Source organism: Guillardia theta (genome assembly GCF_000315625.1).
Source record: "Guillardia theta CCMP2712 unplaced genomic scaffold GUITHscaffold_9, whole genome shotgun sequence".
NCBI lineage: Eukaryota > Cryptophyceae > Pyrenomonadales > Geminigeraceae > Guillardia > Guillardia theta.
In genome coordinates, this window is record NW_005434665.1 from 715,218 (window position 1) to 739,409 (window position 24,192).

The 24,192-nt window shown below is 52.7% G+C and overlaps 8 protein-coding genes and 1 non-coding gene across 9 annotated transcripts; 2 read left to right on the forward strand and 7 right to left on the reverse strand.

Annotated features, from left to right (window-relative positions):
• Positions 1–234: 234 nt before the first annotated feature.
• GUITHDRAFT_102153 (hypothetical protein) lies at positions 235–939 on the reverse strand (the record flags this gene model as incomplete). The annotated part of the gene is made up of 3 exons (XM_005839175.1): positions 235–580; positions 624–794; positions 845–939. 3 exons carry the CDS (start codon positions 937–939, stop codon positions 235–237), a joined length of 612 nt encoding a protein of 203 aa, XP_005839232.1.
• Positions 940–1,613: 674 nt separating this feature from the next.
• Positions 1,614–2,564, reverse strand: GUITHDRAFT_150733 (hypothetical protein). The gene is made up of 4 exons (XM_005839176.1): positions 2,394–2,564; positions 2,161–2,216; positions 1,945–2,111; positions 1,614–1,845 (listed from the first exon to the last, which is right to left on the reverse strand). The coding sequence occupies exons 1-4, from the start codon at positions 2,548–2,550 to the stop codon at positions 1,833–1,835; spliced, it is 393 nt and encodes a 130-aa protein (XP_005839233.1). The 5' UTR covers positions 2,551–2,564; the 3' UTR covers positions 1,614–1,832.
• A 1,079-nt stretch (positions 2,565–3,643) lies between these two features.
• On the reverse strand, positions 3,644–5,405 carry GUITHDRAFT_150734 (hypothetical protein). The gene is made up of 7 exons (XM_005839177.1): positions 5,301–5,405; positions 5,023–5,081; positions 4,933–4,975; positions 4,823–4,882; positions 4,134–4,766; positions 3,730–4,075; positions 3,644–3,678 (listed from the first exon to the last, which is right to left on the reverse strand). The coding sequence occupies exons 1-5, from the start codon at positions 5,388–5,390 to the stop codon at positions 4,692–4,694; spliced, it is 327 nt and encodes a 108-aa protein (XP_005839234.1). The 5' UTR covers positions 5,391–5,405; the 3' UTR covers positions 3,644–3,678; positions 3,730–4,075; positions 4,134–4,691.
• A 747-nt stretch (positions 5,406–6,152) lies between these two features.
• GUITHDRAFT_102157 (hypothetical protein) lies at positions 6,153–12,167 on the reverse strand (the record flags this gene model as incomplete). The annotated part of the gene is made up of 2 exons (XM_005839178.1): positions 6,153–6,185; positions 6,246–12,167. 2 exons carry the CDS (start codon positions 12,165–12,167, stop codon positions 6,153–6,155), a joined length of 5,955 nt encoding a protein of 1,984 aa, XP_005839235.1.
• Positions 12,168–13,672: 1,505 nt separating this feature from the next.
• Positions 13,673–13,745, reverse strand: GUITHDRAFT_t25. The gene has a single exon. It is a non-coding gene; the product is annotated as a tRNA-Phe (tRNA).
• A 751-nt stretch (positions 13,746–14,496) lies between these two features.
• GUITHDRAFT_133961 (hypothetical protein) lies at positions 14,497–15,792 on the forward strand (the record flags this gene model as incomplete). The annotated part of the gene is made up of 6 exons (XM_005839179.1): positions 14,497–14,925; positions 14,972–15,172; positions 15,227–15,291; positions 15,332–15,491; positions 15,534–15,630; positions 15,692–15,792. 6 exons carry the CDS (start codon positions 14,497–14,499, stop codon positions 15,790–15,792), a joined length of 1,053 nt encoding a protein of 350 aa, XP_005839236.1.
• A 1,016-nt stretch (positions 15,793–16,808) lies between these two features.
• On the reverse strand, positions 16,809–19,252 carry GUITHDRAFT_102159 (hypothetical protein; the record flags this gene model as incomplete). The annotated part of the gene is made up of 19 exons (XM_005839180.1): positions 16,809–17,036; positions 17,092–17,212; positions 17,265–17,455; positions 17,505–17,531; positions 17,587–17,646; positions 17,691–17,726; positions 17,775–17,816; positions 17,867–17,938; positions 17,992–18,102; positions 18,149–18,211; positions 18,255–18,305; positions 18,354–18,407; positions 18,450–18,492; positions 18,538–18,610; positions 18,654–18,708; positions 18,758–18,816; positions 18,868–19,048; positions 19,106–19,191; positions 19,240–19,252. 19 exons carry the CDS (start codon positions 19,250–19,252, stop codon positions 16,809–16,811), a joined length of 1,566 nt encoding a protein of 521 aa, XP_005839237.1.
• A 719-nt stretch (positions 19,253–19,971) lies between these two features.
• On the forward strand, positions 19,972–23,072 carry GUITHDRAFT_102160 (hypothetical protein; the record flags this gene model as incomplete). The annotated part of the gene is made up of 9 exons (XM_005839181.1): positions 19,972–20,881; positions 20,943–22,199; positions 22,247–22,389; positions 22,433–22,489; positions 22,532–22,585; positions 22,631–22,695; positions 22,743–22,793; positions 22,838–22,923; positions 22,969–23,072. 9 exons carry the CDS (start codon positions 19,972–19,974, stop codon positions 23,070–23,072), a joined length of 2,727 nt encoding a protein of 908 aa, XP_005839238.1.
• Positions 23,073–23,163: 91 nt separating this feature from the next.
• Positions 23,164–24,075, reverse strand: GUITHDRAFT_102161 (hypothetical protein; the record flags this gene model as incomplete). Its single annotated transcript, XM_005839182.1, has 1 exon — positions 23,164–24,075. One exon carries the CDS (start codon positions 24,073–24,075, stop codon positions 23,164–23,166), a length of 912 nt encoding a protein of 303 aa, XP_005839239.1.
• Between the last annotated feature and the right edge of the window lie 117 nt (positions 24,076–24,192).

Sequence of the window (24,192 nt, forward strand, 5' to 3'; positions counted from 1 at the left end):
GGTGTGCGTATTTTGAAGATTCTACCTAATTTACAGCGCTTGATGAAACTGCAGGAGCAGTAGGAGCAGGAGCAGTGGAAGTAGGAGCATTGGGCCAGTTGGAGGAAGTTCAGATGTAAGTGCCTGCGAGAGAGCTTGCGAGGATACTTCTCCATATCTTGACGTGAATTACTTGACCTGCTCGCCGGACCTGGATGTTAACGCTCGTTCCGGGAAGACCGCTACATGCTCGTTTCAGATCTGAGGGTCACAGGTGAGGACGACAAAAGTTGCAGGACACAGAGAAGCAGCACCGCCTGCAGTTCTGATGCATTCTTCATCATGGTCGTCTAGATTCGCTTCATTGGCATTCTTCACATGCTCCCTCAACCTCTTCAGATCGTCCTCCGTCAGCCCATCTGTCTGGATACACGGGGTGTCTTCGACTTGCTCGATGCGATCGCCCAGCTGAAGCAGGCTGGACGTGTCTGCGTTGCTTCCCGGAGCGATCCCATCGACCACGAAGCTCAAGTCCTCCTCCTGTCTCACTGAGATGCCAACACGAGCTTGCTGCGCCAGGTCGCACGCGGCCGTCCAGAAGCTTGCACCATCTCTCAGCAGAGCACATTCAATAGAGTCTCTACCTGCTCAGCCCCTGCTGCAGGTGCTGCAGGCCGGAATCAATAGTTTCACATGGCGGCTTGCAACTTTCGTCTTGCATCATGAACATGTCACCATAGAAGTCAGGGTCAAGCACTGGCACGCTGTACATGTGCGAATCATACACAGGGGAGAGGATGCATCGGTCACAGATCCTGCCAAGGGAAGCATCAGTCCCTGTCGTCACAACCGGCTCTGTCCTTACCCCTCTTCCTGCAGAGTTCTACCATCGACAAGCATCCTGCGGCCCTTCATGATCTTAGGCGCGTCCCATCCATTGATATGCCATGCTCCCGACATCTCTTTGCAGAAATCCATCCGCCCGACACGCCTCCTGAAAGATTCCACCTTCTCGCTCGAGCAGGCAGGAACAGGGATACAGATGGAGGATGGGGTCACCATCAGCACTGTGAGCTGCTGGGAGGACATGCATAGACGTCGACGAGGGCAGAGAAGACAGGGGCGCAAGGACAGAGGTCAGAGGGAACTTGAGTTGCAATGAGGTTGAGCCAGGTGCAGACGGAGATGATTCGAAGAGATTCAGAGGAGGAGAGGTATGATTGAGAGGAAGGGAAGGGAGAGGGAGAGAGGATGGGGCGGGGGGGCGGGGGGGGCGGGAGGGGGGAGTGCTCAAGAGGAGGTGCGGGCAGAGGTGGGCAGAGAGGTGGGGGTTTTTCAAAAAGGATGGGGAGGAGGGGAGGAGGGTCGGGGTGGAGAGGGATGGAGGGAGGGGGGGAGGGAGGGAGAGCGATCGATAGTTTGGGCTATGAGCTGATTGGATTTCGATGGTATAGGAGGACGAGGCAGGGGGGAGGCAGGGGGCAGGGAAAGGAGAAGGGAGGGATGGTAAGGAGGTTTGGTCAAAGAATCCATGTGAGGTGCAGAGGGTGCCGATGGGACCACACAGAGGAGACAAGCAAGAACAGGCCACAATATGATGAGCGAGGAGAGAAAGGGATGGTGGAGGAGGTTTTAGTCTTGTTGTCTTCATTTCTTGCGAGCATGAGGAGTGCTGCTAGCAAACCTCGGATGCGAACCCAAAGAGATTGTCCGTTGCCGGCACAAACTCAGCAGGCGAGATGGGCGAAAAGATAGTCGACCCACAGAAAAATCTACAGCCCGATCGAGAGAGTCACGAGGAAGCAACAGTAGCTGCTAGGGAAGAGACAGTCATCCACGCACATCCGAGGGCTCTATGCCACCATCCTAGGAAAAGCAGCATCGTCACAGAGTGAACCCGCGATCCCCGTGCAAGGATCACAGGCGAGTGAGGTGCTCGGGAGGCTTCAAAGACAAAATCCTCACCTCTTGTGAAACCCTCTGGCCGGTCGGTGCGACAAGACCCTAGTCTTTGACTTCATGCCGGCGGTTGTCAACGGCCACTCTTGCATCGGAACCGAGTTGATGTGGACCTGATGCTCCCACTTGTGGTCCTTGGGAGCGTTCAAGTTCGTGTCCAACGATTTGATCACCTTGACACCAACATGAGGAAGGCGGGAATGGGAGCAAGAGTAGCTTCACCTGATTTACTCCTCGACGGCCCTGCTCGGGGAAACTTACCCTCCCGCTGTCAAAGTCTGAAAATGGCACTCAGTTCAACGAAGAGACTCTTCGAGGATAGAAATAGCAGAAGGAGAGGAATGAAGAGCATCGGGAGAAGGAGGAGATCGGGAGGAAGCAATTCAATCTCCAGCTCAACAACCAGAAGCCCCGATGTGAACACAGATGGCGATCAGAGTGTTCAGTGTCATCACCTTCAATCGAGAAGAGCTGCTGTCCCCTGTATGGAATCATCTTCATAGCCAGCGACGTTCTCTTGACCCGCATGTTCGCGCTCAGGACAACCAACATGAACAACATAGCCGCCGCTAAGCCCGCCATCACCATCGGAACCGACTCCCTCTTCACCATCGTGCCCCTGATCGTGCCCCTTCGCCTCTGTTCACCCATCATGCCTGGTCTCCCTCTCTTAGAATGGGAAATGAGGGTGATGATGAAGTTAAAATAGTTTTTTACTTACAAGAAAGTTACTTACAAGGGGGGTAGGGGTGGTCATCGCCCCCGTTTTGTCTTTTTCTTTCTTCGCTCGAAATTGCCATAATTTCAATGGATAGAAACAAGACAAACAACAATTAGAAGACATACTGGACTCTATTCCATTTTTTTTATACATGACTTGAGGCCCCCACAATGGCAGTCGGTTGATTGGTTTGGGCGGGAGGCGGCGCTGTTTCGCGTTAACTCTATCCTTGGCATCGTCCTCCAAGACAGAGATCTTGTGTTTGCTGTAGAAGTCTCCCTCCCTGGCATGCTTTTTTCTTGGTGTTGCTGAGTTGAGAGGTATCGAAAACTTTTCGAGCTGGAAGAGGTGCTAATGAAAGCATGGAAGGGAAAAGCTGAGGAATGCTCTCATATGTGATCGAATTGAAGAATTTGATTTGTCATGAAGACATAGAGAGAATTTAGTCGAGTTTCATAATATTGCTAGAAGGGTATTGGCGGGAGGGAACGCCTGAAACTTTGAATACAAGGGATCCATTTTAGTGTTCATACTGATCTATGAAGGTTTACAATAGGAGAAACAAACGAGAATATGTCATTGTTTCAATTTCAGTCAAATAATTTTCGATTTCTCGAGGTATACTTGCAAGCGACCTGTTCTTTTATAGCATTATTCGAGACTGTCATTCAGAACTAATAGGGTAATTGTCGCTTCAGATTTTATGCTCTTGAATTCGATCATCGCCATCCTATTCCTTCTGTGGTTTGCACATGCTTAGTCATAGCATAGTTGCGTCGTTAGCTTTTTCTTTGACGACATTGAGGAACACTGAAGCTGTTCAACTATCATCGGGATTGAGTCCCTTTCCTGCATTTCCAAAGCACCTGTATTAAGATGCATATCTACTTTTTGGGGCTTGTTCTCTTGCCTTCAAGCTGATCTTCTTTTTTTGTTAAGAAAACTCTAGATTGATGGTGATATTGACATTTCATTGTCTTCAACAGAAAGGGAACTAGAATCTCAAATATTGGACAGTCCAGGTGACAATTGTTACACTTACTGACCAAGACTTCAATTAATTGTCCTTGCAGGATCATGGAACGCGGTCAAATCACGTTGCTGCTAGCTGAGGTAGCTTGCTCAATGACAAAGATCAAGAGTGCAGAGGATGAAGCCGAAGCTTTGAGTCGTCCAAAGCTGCAGTCTGGGAGCGAGCGCGCAAGGGGCGAGCACGACGTGGAGGGTGCTTGTGACCGCAGCGTAGAGGTCACAGTTACCTCGGATGGAACTGTCGATGATGACAAGATCACCTTATTCCCCCGACGGAAGGCTGGGCAGGCCAGATCAGGAGGAGGTCATGGGCCAGTCATACTTTCGCTCGAGCTTCTTGAGCAGTTCTACAATATGCCGCTTCATCTTGCAGCGAAGAGATTGGTAAACTTGTCGTTGAGATTGTAGAAGTTTGCGCAATGACATGTTGTTTCTTTGAAAGGGAATCTGCCAGACTGCAATCAAGAAAGTCTGTCGGAAGCTGGGCATCAAGAAGTGGCCTTACAAAGAGAAGAAGAACTTCGCAGGAAAGCCATATGTCGATGTCAACGCAAAGCTCCCAGCCATGAGAGATGCTTCAGTGGATTGCAGCAGCTCGAGCCTGGATGGGAGCCCGGATCACAAAGAAAGCACCCTGTTTCTCGGCAAAGACCATGACGATGACATGTTTGGAGCAGTTCGCGCCTTGTTAAGTCTGACCGAGTCGCCTTTGCTGAGCTCCTGCTGAGGGAGTTTCGCTTCCGACTTTCATAGTACTAGATATGTGTATACTTCTCCTCCCTCTTAGCTCCTTTGACGTCTCTCAAATCTGCGGTAATTTCCTCCTGTGCAAGACCTTGGGAACACAGATCGGACGTTATCTCACACTGAGTTGACAACTTCATTGTTAAACTTGTTACATCCTTTGCAATACAGCCCGTGCGATACTCTCCCATGCCTGTTAGCTGCTCCAACATGTAACTCGGCAAGCAGCCACACCTTGCTCCTTGTCCGACCGCCTCTAGTCCATCCTCCTGAATCGTGGGTTCGGACGGACCGGCTGCTCCAGCTGGATCCCGAGCCACTTGCCGAGGGCCTGCACGTGCGGACGTCAGAGGTTGAAGTGACCTGCGATGATGGGCGAAGGTTCACCGTGAACTGGCAGAGCCAGCCGAAAGTCGCGGTAGGGAAGATGTCGGTGAAGGGGAGGATCTTCAAGGGAGTGTCAAGTCAGAGGGCCGCAGGCACAAGGAGGAACTGACTTCCTCGATGAAGGCTATCCCACTCAGCATCCGGTTGCCGTACCTGCCGTCTGTCATCAGGACATGACGGCTGGATGCGAGCTGGCATACATCTGGAAGACCAGAAGACTCGAGAGCGGCGCCCAGAACACGTCAAAGAACTCAGCGATCTGTCAGGAAATGATGTCAGCAACTTTCTTGCAGACCGTGTGAACAGAGATCAAGGCAAAGTTAGTCGAGATGAAACATGGAGATAACATCTTCAGCATGGAACAACTCCAATACAGCTCAAAGAAGGACGACGATGCTCGTCGTCATGCAGCAAGGAACCAGGAAGAGAGAGGAACTGACGACAGCTGCGAGGACAATCAAGCCCGACCAGCACTCACCACAGGGATGAGGTAGGAGAGGATTCCGATGATGTCGATGACGATGGAAAGCATGAGCTTGCTCCACTTCTCTTCGCTCATCCTCACCATCGCAGCTCCAACGCGCTCAGTCCATCCTTCCATGGTTCTAACCTGCTAACTCCACCACCCCCACCTTCTCATTCCCAATGAATCACCCCCACCCTCTTAGCGAAATCGAACACTCTCGGTTTCCTTCCTCTGCCTGTACGTGACTTGACGGAGACGCAGGAGGCAACCAAGGAGATGTTGGGGGCGGGGAGGGAGGGATGGATGGAGAGAGGAAGGGAGTAGACAGGAGAAGATCGTAGGGAGCACTGAGAGAGTGAGAGATGAAGAGCTGCGCAAGGATAGCTACAGCAAGAGGAAGAGAAGGCGAAGCAAGGTGAGGGAACGTCGGAACGAGAGCACGGTGGGGAGAGAAAGGAGAAGATATGAAATGAAGGTCTGCAGCCTGTGGGAGGAGAGGAAGGAGACTGGAAGAAACAGGGAGAGATAAGGGAAAGATAAGGGGATGGAGTGAGAAAAGATAGAGGAGAGGCAGAGATGAAAAAGAAGTTTCAAACAGATTCCCATGGGCGCAAACCAGAGCAAAAGCAGGCAGGCAGGCAGGCAGGCAGGCAGGCAGGCAGGCAGGCAGATCCTAGCCACTGAGAGGTTGAGAGCAGGTCACTGAGAGGAAAACTAGGGCGCAGAAGGATAGGAAGGTGGAGGGCAACATCGAGGAAGATGTACAAGTAATGGGATACTTGACAGATGGAGAGAAGAGACAATCAGGAAGTGTAAAGAATAGAGTGATCTCAAACCGAATCAGTTCAATGTTTTCATTCAACATCAGTTCTTAATGCAGTTAAAGTTTTTCGCTACCTGTCCCTGATCACCAGAGTCTCCTTCCATTGTACCATCCTCTTCGCTGAACCGCCTCACCATATCTTGCGCGTATACAACGCCGTCTTCAATGCCATGTTCCACGGAGTATTTCCTTTCCTTTCCTATCTCCACATCTTGTGTTGCTGTTTCAATCGTCTCTCCCTTGACCTTCTCCTTGCTGCCGTCTTTCTGCGGTTTGCCTTCGTCTGGTGACGAGTCGTTGGTCTTCGAGCTCTGCAACGTTTGAAAGAACTGATACGCTGTCGTGGCTGCCTTGTACCCATCCTTCGCAAGGCTTGCAAGAATCATCGGCATGATGGAGACGACGACGAAGGCGAAGTACATGCTGGTGACGTCAGCGGAGCTAATCAACCCCATCGCTCTCAGCAAGAAAGTCAAGCAGATGCCCACGTTGCCGAGAGCAGCAAGAAGCTGTGTCCCCCATGCCCGCCAATCAAGCTGAGGGGTGAAGATGATGTTCAGGACCAGGTCGAGGAGGAGCATGGCGGTCATGCCGGAGCTCCTTGCCTTGCCGTCTGGCAGCATGTAGACCATCAACGCATGCACAGGCTTCACACCGATGGAGTAGACGCCATACCACCATGCGTGCCGGCAGACCTCGCCAACCAACATGCCGAAGCGAGTCATGAACCGCCAAGACTTGTCCTGCCCCTCCAGGGTCGAGTCAACACTCCAGTTGCCCCGGACCAAGGAGGAGGCCAGTGTCCCGGTGACGGCAATCCCCGACGAGATTTTCTTCTCTTTCACCAACTCAGAGAGTTGTTGCTTGAGCTCTACCCACGTGTCTTGAACCCGCCGCTGCTCCCACACGATACTTCCTCGCTTCGCCAGCCAAACCAACCGCAACATGGTCAAGACCTCAACGACAAGACATGCAAACACCAGCGCCCCGAAGATGATGTAAGGCAGACATCCACTCGACATGGCGGCAGCCGTCGCGAGCGAAAGTCCCTGGACTTGAGTGATGGATACAGCTAACTCCCACTTGGGAAAAAGAATCCTGCGGTGATCAGGCGAGGCCTCTCCTTTGCGACATCGCGCGATCTGATTCGAGACGAGACGGAGGAGCGAGGCGGCGGACAAGGCAGCGGCACAAGCCACCAAGGTGGACAAAAGCTCGTTCTTGGATTGCTTGGCCCGATCGCAGGTGGAGTTCGATGACACATGAAAGATGGAGAAGAACTTGTAGTTGGACCATCCCAGCTGCGAGGAAAGGTCTGACACGGCCTCGGTGCTGCTGTTTCCTCCGAGCTGCCCTGTGATGGCGATGAACTGAGTCTGCAGGATCAGGGAGGTCGCGAACGAGCTGCTCCTGCCTGTCGCTCCTGAGGCTCCTGTCGACGAGAGGGAAGGCAGGACGGAACTTGCCACGGCCCCTACGGCCACCGAAGATGCAGAGATGGCGGTGGAGGTGGCGATGATAGTCGAGACTGAGGTGATAGCTTCTCTAGTTAGAGTTCTGTTGATCTTGACCGGGGGCGGGGGTGGAGGTGGTGGAGGCAGAGAGAGAGGAGGGGTGGTAAGGATGGCAGGGAGGACAACGGTGGTGGTTTGAAGCCTGCAGGCAGTGCAGAAGCCTCTCTGGTCCTTGCACAACCCTGACATACAATGAGCATCCACCGACATCCATACACTCAAGGTCGAGGAAACGAGGCACGAAGGGATCTGCCCCAGCAGAACGTCATTCGTCTTGGCGATGCTGTTTGTGGCGTCGTTCTCTCGCCAGCTCATCGTGACGTGCTCTAGAGTCGCGATGCCCCCACTTGAGCTTGAGTTCTGGTGCTCCCACGGGAGCCTCAAGCTGTTCATCCTCATGTCGCCATGCGCGAGAAGCGTGGCTGGGCCCATGAAGCTGAAGTCCAGCTCGACACAGGATGTCTTGTTTGCGCCTCCTCGCATGTCACCGGTGGACCCCAAGGTGGAGTTGAAGGTCAGGCGGTTCCGGTCATGCGTCATGACGCTGAGAGCTACCTCAAGGCTGGTGGCGGCAAGAGCGAAGTGAGCGAGGAAGTCTTGCACGGTGTTGGCTGTCGGGCCATGCACCAATACCGAACTTTGAACCTCGAAGATGATGCTCGAGGATGCTGACCGACGTGCCAGGGAAGCGAGGGGAGGAGCATCCTCAACGACCTTCATCGAGGCCCCGTAAACTCCACTCTGAGAGCTCGTGACCTGGAAGATGAACGACCAGCTGTGGTCGACGTCGGCGCCAGGGATGCGCAGGGTGGTCAGTGCGGTGAAGACGAGCTGGGAGGTGGAGGCGATCAGCTGGAGTTGGAGGACCTCATTGACAAAGAAGACGAGGTTACCATCCCTTGAGATGCTGAGGGAGGCGTGAGGGTCTGCTTGTAACCCGACGCTTCCTTCCAGCATCAAGTCACTCCACATCTGCCCGTTCACCACCATTGAGTTGGCTGTCTTGGCTATGAGCGTCTCGAGTGCTGACTCGTATCCTCCAACTAGAGACGAGGTCCAGTCAAGCACAGCATCCCCATTGCTGCTTGCTGTGATTGCGCTAGAGCCGTTGAGAAGGTTGTTGTTCGCCCATCCCATGACCATCATGTTCATCCTGATTTTGTCTCGGTGGTTTGACAGACCGTCCATGGACAGGTTCACGAGAGAACTGAAGGACTGTTGTCTGTAGTTGTACCAGTAAGACAGGATTGTCACATCGAACTCTCCCGAAGCGTCAAGGCTCGTCAACTGATCAGCCCTTGCAAGCTCGAGTGTCATGCTGTATTTGCTTGCCAAAAGGTCAGACGTTATGCTAGTGACGCCAGCCTGATTCCGGTTGGACAAGTCTTGTTTCGTCACGTGAGTTCCCTGCAGTGTCGAGCTCCAGTTCAGCAGACGCTCTTTGTTCCTCGTCACCGTCATCAAGCTCGATCCATTCCGAAGCTTGTCGAGGGCGCTGGTTGTCAGCGCCGCCTCGACAAGGATGTTCTCGTCGTTCCACTGGAGGTCAACCGATGACTCAGAATCCATGCCGGACTTGTAGGAAACTGAGTGGCAAGTGGCTGGGGAAGACACGTTGTGCCAAGAGCAGTTCAGAACCTCGTCCTTGAATGAGGTTAATCGGAGCCTCCCGTCCCCTCTAAACTTGTTTCTCGCCTTGCCCACAACGAGGATGGAAACCAAGTCACCCATCAGTGACATGTTGCTCAAGTCTGTCGTCACAAAGCTTCCCGCGGCTTGCTGCAGCATGGCAGGCTCATTGTTGGAGCTGTCAATGTAGATTCCTGTCATGAAGTTATCCCACTCAAGCAAGCCATCGCCGTTGTGATTCAACAACACAGTGCTTGACCAGTTCAGCAGATGGCGCTCATTCAGCCCCCCTGCCACCATCATGTCCATCGTCACGTTGTCTTGGTTGGACCAGCCGTTGATTGACATGTGCATGCTGACATCAGAGCTATTGGGTGAATCATCGTAGCAGTGAACTCCCGAGCGGTTCAAGACTTGACTGCGAGTAACCAGTTCGCCTAGACAAGGGGACCAGCATTGACCAGCGTTGACCGCGGTTGTATTTACGTCCAGCTGCCAACCAGCTCCAAGACCCTTCTCCCCATCGTCCGTGCCTAGCCGGAGGTTCGTCACATAGTCACCTGTCAATGCGCACAAGACTCGCTGGGTGTACGGGAAAGGGTCGGCAGACGAAGTAGCATCAGGAGTGATGAGAGAGGCACAACGATAACGAAGAGCTCCATCGAGATCGAGAACTTGTTTCTGATTTGCTCTCACTCTCAACAGACTCGATCCGTTCCACTGCTCATTGCGAGCGTTCCATGACACGTTGCTGTCCACCTGGAAACCCGAACGGTCCCACTGGCCGTCCAACGACAGGCTGAGATTCACGCTGGACGTGTGGATCGGGTCGTTACAGAACTCGGTGAGGCCGGTGTAGGTACAAGTCTGGAAGGAGCAGTCGTGCAAGTCCGAACTGTTCGACCTCCACAACACGTATCCCCCGAGCTCAAGCTCCTTGCTGCTGCCGCCTGACCCCAGCTGAAGCCGTGTTGAACAATTCACAGAAATTAGGTCGAGCTGCGACGAGACCGAGATGTCATGACCATTCACGTAGTAGTTGATGGATCGTTGAGATGAAGTGACCTCTCCTTTGATCATGCTGCTCCAGTCAAAGACATTCACGTCGCCTAATCGATTTTGAAATCTACCTCCCAGCATGATGATGCTGGGGTTCTGCTGGATTCGGCTACTGACTGAGCCAATCAGCTCCCACAAGACTGTTCTATTGGTGTCCATGACCCTTAGCGCAGCGAAGGACGTGTTGACTGGACTCAGCTTGTCAAAGCCTGAATCTTGAAGGGTTCCATAGTCCAGCTCGAACAAGTCTTGCATCAGCTCGCTGCCGCTGGCGTTGATTTGAATGAGAAGAACAACCATGCGGGTGCTCTCCTCTACCAGCCCATCGGGTTGATCATGATCTGGATCGAAGCCAAGAAGATTCCGAGCATCTTGCACGGTGAGTTTACGGAACGTGGTGACGTTGACTAAGATGGACAAGAGAGGGGTTCCTTGGCCAGACACAAAGTAGCTTTTCTCAGCCAGAGCAAGTGAGACTGATGGGAGCAGATTTGGACTTCCTCTGGGGTTTGAGGAGCTCAGGTCACCTCCAGCACAGATTCGAAGTTGCCAGTTGGCGAAGATGTCTGATATCATGCAGCTGGAAGCGTTCTGACTCACACTTGCCGACTGCCTGCGACTCCTTCGATCCCAACGGGGCACACTGTGCGACTCTTGGGTGAAGATGAAAGTGTGCTCGTTGCCCAGCACATCTGTGAAGAAGCGAGAAGACGGAGATGAGGCTGTAGCTGAGACTACCACACCTCGCACTGGATGTGCTGTCAATGCCTCCATGGCTAGTTCCACCACCGGGAGTATGCTTTTTGTGCAGGCGTCTTGAGCACAAGTGATAAAGAGCCCGGTCTCTGTGTGCCTTGTGTCTCCGAGCTCAGAGGCAGAGACGTTGAGGCTGGTTGCAGCCAGCCAGCTTCCATATGAGGAGCCAACCGTGAAGATGGCGCGCGAGGAAGCCATGGCTGTGCTCCGGTTGAGCATGGATAGGTCGCCCATTACTCTCATAGAAACGTCGAACGCAACCTCAGGCAGATGGACCAGCAAACTTGCGATGGCACCCGTCGTATCCTGCAACACTGGGAGCTCCAACCGGAGGAAGAGCGTTTGGCTTTCCTGCTCCAAAGATATTCCATCTTGCAAGTCTATCCCATCCTGGACAGTGAAATTTTGCAAAGTACTGTTGATTGACTCTGCAAAACTATGAAAAAGAGTGTCTGAGATTTCGTCATAATGCTGGAATTTCAGAAGCGACCAATATAGCTTCATACCTGTGACAGTTTTGCACGTGATACCGAAGCTGAAATCGTTTCCTTGGCCTACTAGAATCTTCAAGGCTTCAATGTCAATGGAGTGAACTGAGCCATGGAGTGCCTGAACAGCGGTATCCTGCTCAGGTCGTGTCTCCAGTAGCCGGATGGGTCCTTGAATAGATAGTTTGGCGAAATCCTCCACTGACACTTGAAGGTTCTCAATGACCGAGATGGTGCATTCTGCGGACAAGAGGTCGATCTGATGAATCCATGAAGCTGCTGGAGGAGCAAAGGTGGTCACGTTGAACGATACCATGCTGTGCTGGGGAAAGAAGATTTCTATTTTGGTAGCCCTGGCCTGAGGTTGAGGCGGACAAGGCCAGGTGCAGAGCACAAAGGCAACAAGCATGACGACCAAGAGCAAGGCAAGTGCGAGGAGAGGCCTCCAGCTTCTGCGGTTCTGAGCCTTTCCGAGAAGTGACAAGCGATCATGATCGACCTGCTCGTCATCGAGCTGATGCATCGCAGAGTGGAACCATGCGTCCAGGTTGACACCATGAAAACTCGACCTGGACCTCCTCCTTTCACTTGTAGAGAACTTCAGCGACATCTGTCTTGATAAGGGGTTTGATGTTGGGACAACAACTGATCACGCTATTCACTTAGAATGTTCTTGTCAAGTAAAGCATGACTGATCACGATTTTCAATGGCAAAGCCTATCAACCCGGTTAACAATATTGTGCTGTAATGTCCTGCCTTTTGCAACTGAAATCAGCATTTTTCATTTGGATCGAACCTACAACTGGCCCTTCATGATTGACATTTTTAATCTACTGACGTTCTTACTGTCTTTTTCACCTCTTTCAATTTTTCCCCAGCATTTCTCATCTTTTTATCTCTCTTTGCTCCTCGTTAGTTGTCACGTCCTTTTTTGTCTTCCTCATCATCATCGTCCTCTGTCTTAGATACTCTTCCATGCTCTTCAATGCTCTTCCTACATCTATTTGTCCTAGATATTCTTACCATGCTCAAGGCTCCCAGTCTCGAGTCATCATTCTCATCCTCCTCCTCCTCATCATCATCATCACCACCACCACCACCAGCGAGCAGTTCATCAGTCAGCATCAGCATCGCTGCATCAGCATCAGCATCATATCACATCCATCCTAGGCCCAGTTCTTGTCCTGCTAACTTCCCTAGAGTCATTCCGAAGTTCACCTGCATGGCCGACCGGCTTGAACTTGCATGGGCCTCCATGATTCCGTGACTGGCCCTCCTCCAAGTAAATCGATAAAACAATAACCTGGTCCCACCCCTACCCCTCAGGTTCTATCCTACCACCCCCCACCTTCATCTGCACCGCTAGGCAGTCGGATCTCATAGCAGGAGAAAATGTACTACCGGTGTACGGCAATGCATCGAACTGGTTTAAATCGTGGGCGGTGTACCAGAAAGTTTGGATTTCCTTGGTTTAAAATGGTTTGAACCGCTGATTCTGATTCAGATCGGCTGTCATCATCGGTTTGTGGGTCGCAACTACAATGGAGGCTGCGAGACAGTCAAAGGTCCCCGACCATCACAAGAGACTGATAGTAGGTGTAACTTTGATGTTGATGAGGGCTTACTCGGATAAGTTTCTTGCCTGCCGTTGAACAAGTTTTCAATCTCAGGGCCAACATCCTTTACTCAAAGTGAAGCCAACAGTATGGTACGGTACTGGTACCCGGTAATAAATCCCTCCTTTTTACCGTCATAGTTTACAATCAGTAACACCGGCGGTACGCCGAGGACTCAGTTCACGGTTTCCGGGGGCTGAACCACTGGCCCAGGCTGGGGAATGTAGCCGCTACTGAAAGTTGACCCTGACAACGGAGACTGTCCGATCGCACCGGCGGGCGCATACAGTGAGAACCAACCATTGAACCCAAGTTGCTCACTAGTGAACTTGAACATCCGGTCACCGGGAAAGGAAACAGCCCGGCGCAAGAGGGCTGACCGTCAGTGACTTGGATGTAGACCGGGACCGGGAGTGGATGTAAAAGAACTGGGAGGGAGGAGTGGGGGGAGGCAAAAAGAAGGCGCACACTTTGGTTGCAGAAGCCATATTCAGCTTCTGGGCTCGCCGTGGATCGAACACAGGACCTTTAGATCTTCAGTCTAACGCGCTCCCAACTGCGCCACAAACCCTTGCGCCTTATAAAGGTAGGTCTATGTATGGTTTATATACCCTACCTTACCACCCCTCATGACCCCCTGACGTAGGGTTTTTGACCCCTCCCTGTAATACTTGCCTCCTCCATACACCTTGTGCGATGAGACGATGCGATGCCCTCTCCCGCCGTCTCATCCTGATCCCGCTCCTACTGTATGCTCCTCGCTCCTCCTCGCTCCTCCTCGCTCCTCAGCCATGAACTCCCAACCTCACATTCACCACCAACTTCCACAAAACATTTCATCCATTTTTCAATCTTAATGAATTGTGCTAGCTCTATGTCATGCTAACGCTACTCTAACCGACACATACAAGAATGAGGACGGGGTGGTCGGGTGTAGCAGACATCTATGTGCGATAGAAACCAAATCAAAGAACACAGCGGTGTTTCGGGCGTCTTCACCAATGATTGACATTTTGTATTTGATAGTCTGTTTGTTCCCATCTTGTGAGCCACAGGAGCGATGGAGTCACCAACAGGTTCAGACTTGTGATTCTATTTCTTTGTCCTGTTCCCCTTATTGAGCATTCAGAGAATTCTTGGTGGTGGAGCAGAGCTGCCTCGAAGATATCGAATGCAGCTGATGCGATGTCTGCCAAGACTGTCCGTCTCTGGGATTTTCATAGTGGAGCTACTGACGTGATCTGTGTTCGTCATCAGGCAACCTTGTTTCTTTGAGTTCATGAGTTCGCTCACTCGCAGCTCAGGGTGACAATGGGGCGTACATGTACAGTTGCACAGATTTTCATGTGCATGCGGCTCGTGACACCAAGAGCTTCCTCAGCGACGAATCTGTTGATATCTTCGTCAATGGCAAACCAACGGATTTCAAGATGTCCGTGAAGGAGGATCACAATTGCGCGTTCTTCGATGGAAGCTTGAAGCTCACTTCGGAACAAATTGCAAAGTTGAAGCTGCATGTGGGGATCAACGAAATCTCTTTTTCAGTTTCATCTGCTCCGAACACAAGATTTGTGGCAGAGGTTTTTTTATGGGATGCCAACAAAGCCATCGTGATCTGTGACATTGATGGTACCCTCTTGCGGTCAGATCTTCTCAGTTTCAGCGCAAGCAAATTGGGCTTTGATTCGGTTCACAATGGTGCTTGTGAAGCGCTGTCGGCTCTTGATGCAGCAGGCTATCAAGTTGTTTATGTAATCTGCATTCACGCATCTCCTCGTTGTTAATCTTTTCCAACAGCTTAGTGCGAAACCCATTTCCAAGGCTTCGAGAATGAGAGATTTCTTGAAAAGATTCACAACTCCGGATGGTCAACACCACTTGCCCACTGGACCTCTCATCACTGCTACCGACAGAACTTTGCAAGCTCTGGTGAAGAGCTTGCGATCAGAGAACGAATTGAGCAACTTCAAGACGCATGTCTTGCAAGACATCGTACAGGTTCGACCCTACTTCAAACGCAACCCTGTAGCTCTCGAGTGATTCCTTCCACAGGTTTTCAACCCGCAATGTTCAAGTTCGCCAGACTTTATGATCTTTTCTGCTGGCTTCTGCAGCAAGTGAGTCTCCCGTGGCTCATCCCCATCTGATCGGATGCAGGCCGGCAGATGCTCAGGCATATGCGGCGGCAGGGATACCAAGAAACCGTATCTTCATAGTAGATCAAAACGGCAGGCTGTCCATCAGGGAAACGCGCGCAGTATATGAATCGTATGAGGAGCTTTTGAACGAGTTTCCAAGATTGTTTCCTCCAGCTCATGTAAGGAGGGTGAGGATGTTGAGGAGGATGATTGTGTTCCAGATCATGATAGAGAAGGAGGCAGAGTTGAGAAGAAGCGTCAACAATGAAGTTCATACAAGTGAAAATGAGGATCATGACGGCCTTGGATTGGAGCAGGGTCAGGGGGCGTCCTCTCCTTCACTTACTTTTCAAATCAACCCTCCTCCTGCTGCTCGCAGGGGTTCGCCAACAGATGAGGTTCTCCATGATCTTTCTTCAAACACAGAAACATGTTCTGATGTGCAACCAATCAGATCCAGCCAGACTCAGGCGACGATGAAGTCAAGAAAGACGATGACTTTGACCCTGATGAATGGAGGAGGTCGGAGAAGAAACGGCTGAAAGAGAAACGTATTGCAGAAGCGAACGCAAGGTACACTTCATCATTGTTTAATCATTACAGGTGATAATGTCGCTAGGTGGGGGTTTGGCCCATCATCTTCTCCACAAGGTCAAGTCTTGCCATCGAAATCGGTTTCTCGTGTTGAAGATGAAAGCGAAGAGCGAAGCACGATGGTCAATTTTCAAGATCAGGACAAGGAATGTCGAGATAACATTGCTTCCTCTCCTATCGAATCCGAGCAAACCGCCGAAAATCATGACATGGATGAATCAGATTTGACTGACAAGATGGTAAACCTGGTTGGTGTTGCTTGCAAGTAACGAATCATCGGCAGGATCATTTCAACATCTCGAACACCGACGAAGCTGATTCTGTGGAAGAGAAGAACGGGCCTGCAGAAGGGATGGTTGAAGACAACTATACACCCGTCGGCCTTGGGCTGATCTTCAACAAGTGGGATGGCTCCCCTGGGCTTGTGATCAAGAGGATCAAACCGGACAGTGCAGCATCAAAGAGTGACATTGCTGTAAACTCCCAAAGTCACTGAGAAGAATCTTGACAGTTCGACTGTTAGGTCGGCGATCGCGTGATAACGATAGACAACACGGTGCTCGTGGACATCAGGAAGCCCAAGGATCTTGCTCGCTTGACCCACGTCTGTCCTCATCTGCTGACCGTAGGCTCTGATCATTCTGTCACAGGGCCGACCGGGATCGAGTGTCAACGTCAGGGTCCAACGGCAGTCCGGCCAAGAGGATGTAGTCGTCCTCGTTCGTCCTTCGACCGAGACTTCGAGGGAGTAAGGCAGCAGCAAGTTCCAGCCATGATAAAAGTATGTTCAGTTCCTTGACCCTCCCCCCGCTTCTTCCAAATCTTCTGTGTCACTGCGCGACACCCCTACCTCTCTGAACCATCATCGTTAGCTATATACAGTAATCCACCCATGGAAGCCTTCAGCATGATCCCTGCGATATGTTCTTTGGATCTCGAGGAAGCAGCTTGTTGCACATGAGGCTCCAGGCCGTGTGGACGCACTCGTTCTCGGCTCTCACCCTGAAGTAGTACCGAAACCCTCCCTGGAGGTCCGGGAAGCGGAACGCGCAGTGGGGGCCGACGTAGAGGGTATGGAAGTCTTCGTCCCTCAAGGGGTTGACATCGAGGAGGGGCAGCATCTGCAACCTCTGGTGGTTCAAACACTCGTCAGTGGGTCGACACAATCGCCTCCTATGGCTTTACGTAGGTCGTCGCAGTCGCGATCGCGTTCCAGGTCAGAAGCGCGACGTCGTTGTCTACAACATCGCAATACAAGAGAGGTATCGAAGTTGCCAACTGAAATCTTGAAAGCTGACTTTCAAGTCTGCGGCTCTGATGTCACAACCACAGGAAGTTTGCTAATCGATGAGATGTACCTTGCTATTTGTGTCTTCAGCACGCAGTTCTCAGTGTACACATGTTGAGGATTGCGAGCGTCTCCATTGCCAACCATCAAACAGCTGTCAGCACATCTCTCCTTGGGGAGCAGGCTCACGACATGCTGGTCAGCCTTCGGAGGCTGGTTGGCCTCCTCACTCTCTGTCGACGCTTTGGAAGGATGGTAGCCCTAGAGCCAGCACGCGTCACATCGAGAGCAGCCGGCAGTCAACTGGTACGTTGGAGGTGCGCAAGCTGAGCCCGTCCTGAGGAGGTAATCTCACAACGGGCAGCAGGGTTCAGCAAGAGGTTGCCAGTCACCTCGTCCTCCTCCAAAATTTCCATCGGAATCGGAACTTCCTTGATGACAACTTTTTCAACCTACAGGGCGTGAGCTCTTCGACGTGGCAGCTCTCGCGTGTGACCTCCACTGGCACCTCCTTGACGACCACACGCTCTACCTGCAAACAGTCTCAGCAGAAGAACTTCGCGAGGAGTCTCACACTTACTGGGATCTCGACGACTTTCTCGACGATCTTGTCCACAGGAACCTGCAAGTACGTCAGGCCCGGCAATCGACACGTCGTCCCTTGCAGCTCACCGCTATCTCCTTCTCTACAAGTTTCTCTACTGGAATTTCAATGAACTTTTCTTGGATTCGAACCTTCTCGACCTGCACGCATTGCTTCACCTCCTAGCAAGCCCTCCCAGCGGAAGCGTCTGGACCTCTCGGAAGAATCCGTTCTCGCTGGCCCCGGCCACTACCTTCTCAACGGGGACTTGAACTTCCTCCTTGACAATCTTGTCGACAAACACTGGGACTTCATTCCGAACAACCTTGAGAAGAGGTTAGCACAAGCTCAAACCACAACTTGTCTCTGACCTTCTCGACGGTGATGGTCTTGAACCTGTCTATAGGGCGGTCTACAGGGATCTCCTTGATCACCTGATGCAGTGTTTCAGCACTGCAGCATGCGACTTGCTGTCACCTCTTTCTGTACTATCCTATCCACCGGCACCTCCCTGTCTTGCAGCACGATCTTTCCCCTCGATCAGTTGACCGCGCACTTAATGTCTTGCCGTGTCACCTTCTCCACGGGAACTTCCACATACTTTTCGCTCGCAGCATCCCCGGCTCTTGTCTGCACATCAAGTCAGCCTGTCACGAGGCAACAAGTCTCTACCAAGGAGCTCCTTGATGATCGAGGAGACAGATTTCGCATCCCCCTGACAGCCAGTCAAGGCCTTGCCCTCCTCCCCTCTTCCCGTTACCACTTGTTGAGGTAGCTCGTGTGCGTGTCGTAGTGCTCCGACTCGTAGGGGTTCCCGTTGCTCGGGCTGGGGCCTACACGTCATGAGCCAAGGCAGCAAGGGCGAGAGGAGGTGACCTGGGTAGAGAGGCTGCCGATGGCTTTCATGGTCTCTCGGGAGATAGCTGGCATACTGCAGGGATGCGGAGGTTATGCCGTGAAGAAGGAGCGAGAAATGTCACGTGTGAAGGTTGTTGCGAGGAGCTCATGACGTTCATGCTCTGACTGTTGTAGTTGCTTGCTGGCCAGCAACTCCCGTCAGATCTCGCAGAAGCACAGCACATGCTCGCACTCCCAGTGACGTAGAGGCGATCCTCGCTCATGTACTTCCTCGGAGAAGTTTGCAGGTGAGGAGAGCTGTAGTTCTGCAGGGATGCGGTCGGCAGCACACTGACAGGGACGAGTAGAGGAGAGAACTGCGAGGGATCGCTTGTAGTCACGACAGCTACTGTGCGAGGAGACGGCACATATCCCTGTCACGTCTTTGTCAGCCCCAGCTGCGAAGCATCCGATCTCTCAAACTTGCAGACCTGCAGGTACTGAGCTCGAGGGCTCGTGCTGTAACCAGGCCCGTACTGAGAGCCGCCGCCGTCCTGCCTCGATGCGTACATCTGAGCTGCCGCACGATTATCAGTCAGCAGCTCACCCTCAGTTCAGCACTGACAAAGTAGATTCATCTATGCTCGCCGCACCCACTGTCACGGTAAGACCATCTCTCCAATGGACTCAAAACTGATCATCGGATGGATCTGACCGTACGGTCAGAGTGCTGTTCTGACAGTGAGTCCCTTCAAGTTCTCTCAACCTCTTTCCCCCTTCTATCCTCTGCCTCTCCCTGCTTGGAGAGTCTCCATTCCACTGACGTCTGTCTGCCGCATTCGCCTCTCCGTCGCTACGGTACGGGCGGGTACCCGGACTACTAGCAACCAGTGACTGAGAGACCCGGAAACTAGCAAGGCAGCACCGTGACTACATCAGCTAGCAGATCGGACCGTTTCATCCGTTCCAAAATGGTTATTTTTGTAACTGCCAGAAATGAGTAACGGTTGCCATGGGGAAGCGAACCGAGCGGAGGTAGCAGTGGGAGGGGGGGAGAAGAGAAGAAGGCGAGATGAAGCAGTCAAGGATGTGATACGAGATCAGACGAGACAGACGAGAAGAGAGTCCGGGAACACGATGCAGAGAGTGAGTCAGAGATGTCAGGTGGCTGTCAACAACACTACGTTTCATGGCGAATGGCATCATGGTGCTGGTGCAATCGACATGGTGTAGACGAGCATACAGCATGATGTCGATGATAGGATGTGCAAAATCTGAAGTGAAGTGTAAGAACTTCTGCTCAACAATTGGATGAAGCCCGATTGCTCCAACATTGACCGATACTAGAAACCGAATCATGAGCTCGAGATATGCCGAGCCGAAAAGAACACATTGGGAGCCAGACTATGCACGAACGACATGCGCTGCAGCTGAGTGCGAAGAGACACTTCAGATGTTTCGCAGACATCATTGTAGAAGATGCGGGAAGTTGTTCTGTGCCAAGTGTGTCGGGGGCGGTTTGATACGACGATTAGATGTGAACGCGGACTACTCGCCTCGAGGAGTGTTCTGCTCCGTTTGCTTCGAATGCTTCGTCGAGAAGAACGGATGGTTCTCTCCCGTCGGCAGCGATGAATGGAAGAAAGCGTCAGAGGGGTTCGTGAAGGATAGGACGCAGCAGTTCTTGGCTGACCGGGAGGAATGCGCCGGAGAGAAACTCTACAGGGAGAGGCTCGCCAAGGAGATTCCTTTCTCGTTGGCATGGAAGAAGGAAGTCATACATCTGCTGGTCGCAGAGAGCCTCGAGAGCGATCCGAAACGCAGGAACGTCACCCCCAAGAGCCGTCAGCACTGGGTGAACGAGCGCAACGTGCAGGTCTGTGGAAACAACGAGTGCCGCACTCCATTCACCATGAATGAGAGAAAGCATCACTGCCGGGTGTGCGGGCGTGTGTTCTGTGACGCGTGCTCTCCGAAGAGACTTGATCCCTGGCGATACTCCGACGATGACAGGGGAGAGGCGCACTTGGTAGAGGAGAAGGAAGACGAGAAGAACTCCCGTTTGGAGCGGGTCTGCCATGTTTGCTACAAGGACCTTGAATCCCATAGAGTCTTCCTTCAGTTCCGTGCTTCGATCTCTGCGTCCGGCTCTCACGTGCTGAGCAACCTCTATCAACCCATCTCCGGGTACGTCGCGGCAATCAAGGAGGCCATGGTCAAGCTCCGCCGCTCTGTGGAATACATCGAGCGCATGTGTGCTCTGCATGGTAGCCTGTACCTCTTGCTCGTTGCCTGCTCGTCTGACGGCTGTGTCTTTGCTTTCTTCAGATTCCTTCACCGGGGCTGAAGAAGAGGACCCCATTCACCTCGCCACTGCTGATATCCTGGAGCTCAGAGCCGAGCTGGTCGTCCTCTTTAAGAAGTACGAGGACAGGTTCAAGAACAGGATTCTGGTGTGGGAGGGATGGAAGTACTGTCAGCTCCTTGGTGAATCCTCTCCTGTCGTGAACAGTGCTGGGCAACCGACAGGCTTGTTCGCGTGGCAAGGCAGGATCTTGTCATATGAGAGCAAGGAAGACGGCCAGTGCATCATCAGGAGTGACTTGCAGCATGATAAGGTGAGACCTGGCGAGATTCTCTATGAAGGAGAAGCGGCGGGGAATATAGAGGAGCAGTTGAAGGTGTTCCGGAATCTCAAGCAGCAGTTCACCAGCTTCTGGAGCAACTACAAGCATGGCTCCTTTCACTCCCTGGTGCAGAGGGCAGAGACCGCATTCCTCCTCGCCTCCAACATCCCCAAGTTGACTCGCTGCGAGGATGGACGCATTGTGCATCAGGGTCAAATCAGGCAGTCCAACGACTGGGTCTTTGCGGAAGGGAGCGAGATCAGCGGCAAGATCGAAGGCCACATCCTCGTCCAGGTCCTCCAGGCATCTCACCTTGACACCCTCGGCATCTCCGTCAAGAAGCTGAGCTCTGTCGCTGTTTTGCGATGCTCGGGCCGGTTGAAGATGTCAAGCAAGCAGAAGCGGACAGCAAGCCCTTGCTGGAACGAGACGTTCTCGTTTCCCATCGCGTCGGTCGAGCAAGACATCCTTGAGATCGAGATCATCAGTGGCTCGCATGACCTTGGGAAGTGGGCGTATGGCATCCAGGAGATCGTTCACGAGATGGGAGGAAGCATCAAAGGATGGGTCTTCCTCACCCCTCCCGCTTGGTGCAACGACCACAGCGAGAAGGCGCAGATTCGCATCTCCGTCAAGTTCCTCTCACTCGACGTTGCCACTACAAGCTCGCAGGAGAACTCCTGGGGCATCGCAGGGGATGCGAAGAAGGAGATCTCCTTGCCCAAGGTATCGACGCTGGTGGATGAGGAGGAGGACCTGCGGCAGATGTCAAACCTGCTCCTCCACGACAATGTCATCCAGACGGTAGAGAAGGAGCTTGTCAAGGACGATTGCGTGCAGCTACAGCCCGATCCGTCGGTAATATCAGCTGAGGCTCAGCAGGAGGAGGAGGAGGATGAGAAGGAGGGTTTGAGCGTTGCTGGATTGGAACCGTCGCATCATCCTCAAGGAGGAGAAGGTCAGTGGGTGTATGTGTCCCTTTGCACTCTCTTGACGAGTCAGCAGGGGAAGAAACCCTGGGCAGTCGACCAGAGGAGCTTGTCGATGACGACAAGGACACGATTGGGAAGCTCAAGGAGTCGTACGTAAGGACTTACCTTGCTTACAACGAGGTTCGAAGGTGGCAGCCGGACAACCAGATAGCTGAGGTGAAACTTCATTCCCCCTCCTGCCTGGTACTGACGATCTCAGGTCTTTGCGCGCAAGCTTCAGAGCAAAGTAGAGACTCTCCTCAAGGACACGCTGGAGGTGCTGCCCTCCTCCTGGCAAGGTGAAAGCTGACGGCTACAGGCGGTCGGAGGGTCCCTGCAGAAGTGCGTGGAGCTCGTGGACATGGACTGGAAGGTGACGGTCCGTGAGCTCTGCTTGTGAGTTGAAAGAGAGCGACAGGCCGTTCGCTCGGAGGTCGTGATGGCTGTTAAGGATGCCGGAGAGTCGAGCTTCCTCCTGACCAAGTGAGGAAGAGGCCCGTGCTCTTGTCGCTTCTCATGCTCCGATGTAGGGAAGATTTCGCGAAAGTTTTGCCCATTCCAGCTCCCACGAACGCCAAGAAGTGAGTCTCTTGCGACTGAGAGCTAGTTGCTAATGGCTTCACAGCATCCAAGAGATGAGCCAGGCACGGAACTTCTGCTCCAAGACTGTGCTAGACCGCGCGATGAGCCTGATTGTGGTTGCGCTTAACGGTGAGGGAGGGATAGCAAGGTCTGTGGACTTATTCCCTTGCCCAGTGTTGGAGAAGGAAGGAGGACAGCCGAACTTTCCTCAGCAGCATCAGATGCTCGAGAGAAGTCGGAACGAGTTGAACAAGCTGAAGCAGACGGTGAAGGAGTAGTTGAGAGCCTAAAGCCTTTTACTTGAAAATACAGAACGTCTCAGTTCCATCCACAGGAGCTTACGCACCCTCTCCCCTCTCCTTCTCATTTTCAAACTGGAACGCCCGGAGGCATCTCGTAGACGTATCCCATGGGGTAAGCTGCTCCCTGCTGGTACATTTCCAGGGGGACCTGACCGTAGGGCATCCCTGCCAGACCCATGCCATCGATCCTCCCTGTGATCCCGTCCATCTCACTTCCGATGACCTGAGCTCTTGGCGCGTAGCGGATGGAGTCAGCAAAGTTGCCAATGATTTCTGTCTCCTTCTGCAGGGCATTCGCGTACCAGCGGCAGTCACCGCTCACTGCAGCGTCGTAGGAAGCAGTGAGGAAAACAGAGGTCTTCTCTATCCTGTCCATGGTCGCCTTGCGGGCAGCTGATTGCAGCTTGTTGGCGTTGGCCAAGGCCAGAACAGCCTTGGAGGCGGCAGCTCCAGCGTCCTTGGCGGCCTGCTGGGACTGCGTCTTGGCATTCTTGAAGTCGACGGCGGAGTTGTCACCGGGGGTTTGACCAGCGTTCATCATCAACTGCCTGAGAGAGAGTTGCTCCTCCATGAGCTTCAAATCATCCTGCATCTTGTCGGCTCTCTTCTCACTGTCCAAGGCGGCGTCCTGGAGATTCTTGGCCTCGTTGAGGGCGTTCTCGGCAGCCAAGTATGCCTTCTTCTCCGCCTCGACCGCGTCTTCCATTGCCTTCCTCAGGCTGCCCGCTGGTTCCCCCAGCTGTGAAAACCGGGAGTCACAGGTCTCTGGGATGGGCTTGCCCTGTTCGTCCTTGAGGTTGTTGCCGCTCTCGTCCTTCTTGTATAGGATCTTGTTCGAAGAGTCGCGCACGACGTCCTCCTCGATCACGGGGTCGATGGAGTAGTCCCTGTAGATCGAGCCGAAGTCGCCGGAGAAGGCGTTGAGGTTCTCGGAAGTGACCGGGTCGAAGTACTTGAACTTTGCTCTGCTCATGGTCATCTAGAAAGACAACAAAGTCAGACGGGGGAAATCAATCTTCCAGCTTCAAAATGCACGGATATTGTGTTTTAAGGAATCGTTTGTCTCATCTCAACTCATCTCGATCAAAGGGACAGG

Coding starts and splice junctions, on each gene's coding strand:
- GUITHDRAFT_150733 (XM_005839176.1), bottom strand. CDS start 2,550: ATGGTGAAGAGGGAGTCGGTTCCGATGGTGATGGCGGGCTTAGCGGCG. Junction 2,217..2,393: donor GCAGCTCTTCTCGATTGAAG/GTGATGACACTG, acceptor TGCCATTTTCAG/ACTTTGACAGCGGGAGGGTA. Junction 2,112..2,160: donor GCCGTCGAGGAGTAAATCAG/GTGAAGCTACTC, acceptor GTTGGTGTCAAG/GTGATCAAATCGTTGGACAC.
- GUITHDRAFT_150734 (XM_005839177.1), bottom strand. CDS start 5,390: ATGGTGAGGATGAGCGAAGAGAAGTGGAGCAAGCTCATGCTTTCCATC. Junction 5,082..5,300: donor TCTCCTACCTCATCCCTGTG/GTGAGTGCTGGT, acceptor ATTTCCTGACAG/ATCGCTGAGTTCTTTGACGT. Junction 4,883..4,932: donor GGATAGCCTTCATCGAGGAA/GTCAGTTCCTCC, acceptor ACTCCCTTGAAG/ATCCTCCCCTTCACCGACAT.